Genomic DNA, 5000 nt, shown 5'->3' with positions numbered 1-5000 from the left:
TTTTCAATGCGTCAAGGTCTAGATCCCGCCTTGCCATTTTACACTGGAAGCGACAATGACGTTCATCTGGATAAGACTGATGGGCAATACGTCGATGTCATCCACACAAACATGGGTGTAGTAGGAACTCCAGACCACGTGGGCCATGCTGACTTCTTCCCAAATGGTGGCAGCTATCAACCGGGCTGTGCGAATGACCCAACGGGTACGTTTTCGTAAAATTCAGAACTCTTATTTGAAGGTGGCGCGTGTAATGTAGCGGATATCTCCAGCGCTCCCCACCCTACTGAGCACTCCGGTTTGAAACCCATCAGGTGCGTTTCAAAGTTCACCCACCTTTGCATCCATCCATCCCACCTTTGCATCCCTCTTAGGGATTGTGACCCCACACGAGTACATATCTGTAACATACGAGTACATACGAGTAACATACGAGTACATACGAGTAACATACGAGTGATATACGAGTACACACGACTAAATATGGCAATATAAAGGTTATATACGAATACGTTGGTTACATACGAATGAATAGGAGCAATACAAATGAAATGTACCGTTTTTCTCTTTACATTTCATTTTTACACGTGTGCGGGTCATGTCTTGCATACACACGCGAGCGCGCGCAAGTGCCACACGCGCGCATACCACACACATGCGTCACACATGTGTACCACACTCAAAGACTAAAGTACAGTCCAAAGTACAGCTTAAGGGATAAACGGTGTCTGTCCACGAAGATGTGAAACCAATCGGCATTGGTGAGTAAATTGATGTGTAAATTATTTTAAAATCAATTTTAAGGAGTTAACTTATGATTCACAACCAATATCAGAAAGATAAACAACGACTTAGGCACACCACAGAAAGTGAGACCTTATACTTTATAGAAGTGTATGGCCAAAGGTTAATAGTGACCTTTGGAAAGTATTCGGCAAACGGCAGGGATCAGCCAGTGATTCTTCAATTCAAATTCTTCCCAACAGATAGAGCGCTTTCCATTTTACGTGGGAAAATTAGAGGGGGCCTGCACAAGGTGTTTGTGTAGCCGATTGTTATTTTGTGGTAAATGTACTAGATTTACCGTTTGCCTCACCTATAGCGATATATCGCTATGAATTTAATTCAATGATAAATAAACGTTGAATTAGCTTACCTGTGGTGTATAGTCGTCCTTTTGCCTCAAAAGTGGTTTTTTGAGCGATTTTGAATGATTTTGAGTTCACCGTTGACTGTTACTATTATAGAAGTAAAAGGGTGGAAGCCTTGTTTTGAAAGGGTCCCAGCGCAGGAGAGATTTTCCCCCCAAAATCGCATTGCTCTGCTTTAAAACTTCGCAGCATAAAGGTCAAAAGATGCACAAATCTCCGCGTACCTTCCAATCGAAAATCCATTCAAACGGCCTGGAGCTAGCTAAATTTCACAGTATTCGAGCGGTAAGAATGCGTAGCAAAATTCTCATGTGCCAGCCACAAACCGTCACGCCGTTTGCTCATCTTTCATTGGATGATGATTTCTCATCATCCAAATTACAGACAAATGTATGGAAAATTAGAAAAATTGAGGCCCTGTTTACAAGCAGGTAGGGTAACCCTAGCAAGAGGGTTACCTAAGCACTCTGACATTTATTCTTTTTTTCATCGACGTGTTTACAAGGCAGCTAGGGTTACCCTGGCGCTAGGGTAACCCTATCTGAGTGCTAGGGTTACCCTAACTCTAGGGTACCCCTAGCTGCCTTGCAAACGCTCTGCTAGGGATAGCTCGCTTACCCGGGACAACTTTTTGGCTGTTTCCATTGTGTTTGGGATGCTGGCGGTTACCAAGCACGCAAAGCTGTCCCGGGTGGTAGGGTAACCCTACCTGTGAAATTTTGCTTGTAAATCCGGGCTATCTTTAACCCTCCTGCTAGGGTAACCCTAGCAGTAGGGTTACCCTACCTGCTTGTAAACAGGGCCTAACTGAGCGTCTTCTAGCCAAGAAACATCCTTCAAACTTTTTGAACACAAATCAATCTTCTACCTAGTACTTTAACGTTGTCATTCACAAATTGTGTAATATTCAATTTTGGAAAAGGCTATTTGCACATCGGATTCCCTTACAAACACTGTAATTTCAGACAGCTTGGCGAACTCGTTTATTAGACAGCGTCGAAAACCTTACCGGATAAGGCCTATTGACACTTCACGTGAATACAGTAACAGACAACTGCTCTCAAAGGGTACACCCCGTCTCATTTTGTTATTAGTAAAATTCTCACCAATATTTCCACTTAAAATGGAAAGCGCTCCATCTGTAGGGAAGAATTTGAATTGATAAATCGCTGGCCTATCCCTGCCGTTTGCCGAATACTTTCCAAAGGTCACTATTAACCTTTGGCTATAGACTTCTATAAAGTATAAGGTCTCACCTTCTGAGGTGCCCCTAAGTTGTTTCGTATCTTTCTGGTATTGGTTGTGAACCATAAGTTCACGCTTTTACCTCAGTTAAATAAAATAGGATAATTATTTGGATAAAATAGCATCTGCCTTTACTTTACTCAAAACCGATATACATGCTTTATGCCAACATTGATTTTAAAATAACTAGACGCGCTACGAGCGTAGACTGGGTTTCTTGTGGTACGTGTTACACAAAAACAGAAGGCACTGAATTGGGTGGTATTGAACTGCAACGTTCGAGTATTTTTTTTTTGTGGGAGGTGGGGGGAGAGGTGTGTGTGTGTGTGTGTGTGTGTGTGTGTGGGGGGGGGGGGGGGGTGGTGATGTAGCTCATTTGTGTGGTCACCCAGACGTCATGCCAGCAATGGCCCTTTGGCTAACACGTTCACACGTTGAATTATTTTGTTATGTCGTGTCCCGTTTTAAGGTCTTTTTCTTTTTATAGCTTTGGTAATAAATTCAGTTCAAAGATAACAAAACACGCTCTTAAGTGAAACTCACCCTTTTATTCTTTAAAGGGACTATGTCACTCAAAATTATATGATCCATGATTTGGAGTGCAAGGATGGCGCGGTAATGAGAGCACTCGATTTGATTTGCGTTAATTGTTAATTTCACTTTACAGTTCCCCCAATTAGTGCTCCAGTGCTAGAACAACTAGACACTTGATAAGTTGCTTTCCTTTCCTTTTTGGCCCAAAATGCCCAAAAAATAGGATGAAACATTGCAAGAACCACTTAAAACTGTCGAACAACATTAAAGAAATACTGCAAAAGGAAAGAGAAGCATGGATGGACATAAATGTACAAGATTGAAACGGATTACATTTGGGTAATCTTGAAAAAAGTCGCCTGACGTTTTTCAAAATTATGACAAATCGCCTGGATAAAGGTTATTTTTTTTTGCAAATCATTTCGTTTGTTGTGTAACGATAATTTTATCGGTAAAGGCATTCCACATTACCATTTTCGAGTTTTAAACTCGTAATTAACTAAAGATTTTCCCGAAACACCCTAAAATAACGTGACATAGCCCCTTTAAGTAAAATACTCTGCAAAAAAAAATTAATGCAAATTGCTCTGACGGACGTTTTCCTGCATGTCACGCATGTTTAGAGTTGCACTAAGCAAGCGTTTATGCCACACACTAAGGAAGGACAGAACATGTTGGTTCCGCTTCACAATTTATCTTCTTTTCAGTCTAATCTGATGACAGGTGAAATGTTTTTTTGGTTTACATTTGCACGAATTGGTATCGCAAACCCAGGAGTTACGGTATAGCACTTTTATTGGCCGGGGATTAATTTTTGTGAATAGTAATTGACTTTTCCAATCTCTGGTGCATAAGAAAAGAACTCAAAGCAACAAATCAAAAGGTCACATTAACCATTTTCTAAGGCCTCCAGGATGCCACATTTTTTCCACGTTCTCGATGATTGAAGGGTATTTTATCGAACAGTAATAGAGGTTGAAAATAGTCTTGCTGCTTGGAAAGAAAGCCGAATTCGCGCCGCAAAAAGAAAGCCGAATTCGCGCCGCAAAAAATTGTTCCCGCAAACCTCAAAAATTCCTTAGTCCGCAAAATAAAAATCCCGCAAATTTTTCATGATACACGGTAACAGAAAGAAGGCAAGTCAGAAGACAGATGAAGAAAAAATAACATAATTTTTATATAAAACTCTGAATTTCGAAGTCACCACGAAAGATTAATGACAATCGATTGTAAAAACGCTAAAATGCCTGGGGAAGGAACACGATGTTCTGTCAGAAGGAAAAAAAATAATCACGTAATTGGGAGCCACAAAGGTGCACGTGATCACCTTATGTCAAATATGTCTATGGTATCCAACTCGAAAAAGTTACCAGACAATTTGCCGTTTGGTTTCAGTGTCGTACATGACAGCACAGAAATGTATGTGTTAAAAAATACTTTTTCGCGTTCTTTTATCAGTTGTGCAATAGTCTACTTGACTTTCATCAATATTTTTTAATCAATTTCGACTGATCACGATCTTCTCTGATCCAACGCTGTGCAAGAACGGTTTCTGCAAAGGTTTAAAACCTAAACTTCACTGATAACAGCACAGTTAATAAAATATTAACGAGAACTCGACGAAGAGGTAAATCAGCGGCTAAATTTAATGTGGCAAGAATAATGAAGAACAAAAGAGACCACAAGCTTTCTTTCAAATAATTCTTCACTGTCACATTTCCAATTTTGTTTTGTACCTGACTCGACTGTGCAGAGTTGACTGACTAAAAAATAAATGTAAATTGCCAGACAACTGAGATGCGACGTTAGTAAACAATATGATGCATTCAAGGCGTTCGATTCCTTTTAATTAAACCCATACAGAATTTGCCATTTGGTTTCATCCTTGTATATAACATAACAGTAATTCAAATAACATTATAAACAAAGCTCACTTTGTGATATCCAACGGCGAAAGGTACAACTGTTTTCGAAGACCATTACTCATCGCTTTGTCTCATTATTGAGCTCCATAAGGGTATTTTTTTTTAAAGATCCAATGAAACGCCATTCGCGTTACAATGACTTTGG

General features: G+C 40.1%; 1 protein-coding gene across 2 annotated transcripts in view; it reads left to right on the top strand.

The window, feature by feature from the left end:
- Nucleotides 1-5000, top strand: part of LOC138000602 (pancreatic lipase-related protein 2-like) — a 20987-nt gene that overhangs the window by 9333 nt on the left and 6654 nt on the right. For both annotated transcript variants that reach the window (XM_068847133.1, XM_068847134.1), the window contains exon 5: nucleotides 17-205. In XM_068847133.1, the coding sequence (XP_068703234.1) occupies nucleotides 17-205 (189 nt within the window). The remainder of the gene's footprint in view (nucleotides 1-16; nucleotides 206-5000) is intronic.

Source organism: Montipora foliosa, chromosome 4 (assembly GCF_036669935.1).
Source record: "Montipora foliosa isolate CH-2021 chromosome 4, ASM3666993v2, whole genome shotgun sequence".
Classification (NCBI taxonomy): Eukaryota; Metazoa; Cnidaria; class Anthozoa; order Scleractinia; family Acroporidae; genus Montipora; species Montipora foliosa.
The sequence above is the reverse complement of the archived record's forward strand: the minus strand, read 5'-3'. Positions and strand labels throughout refer to the sequence as shown.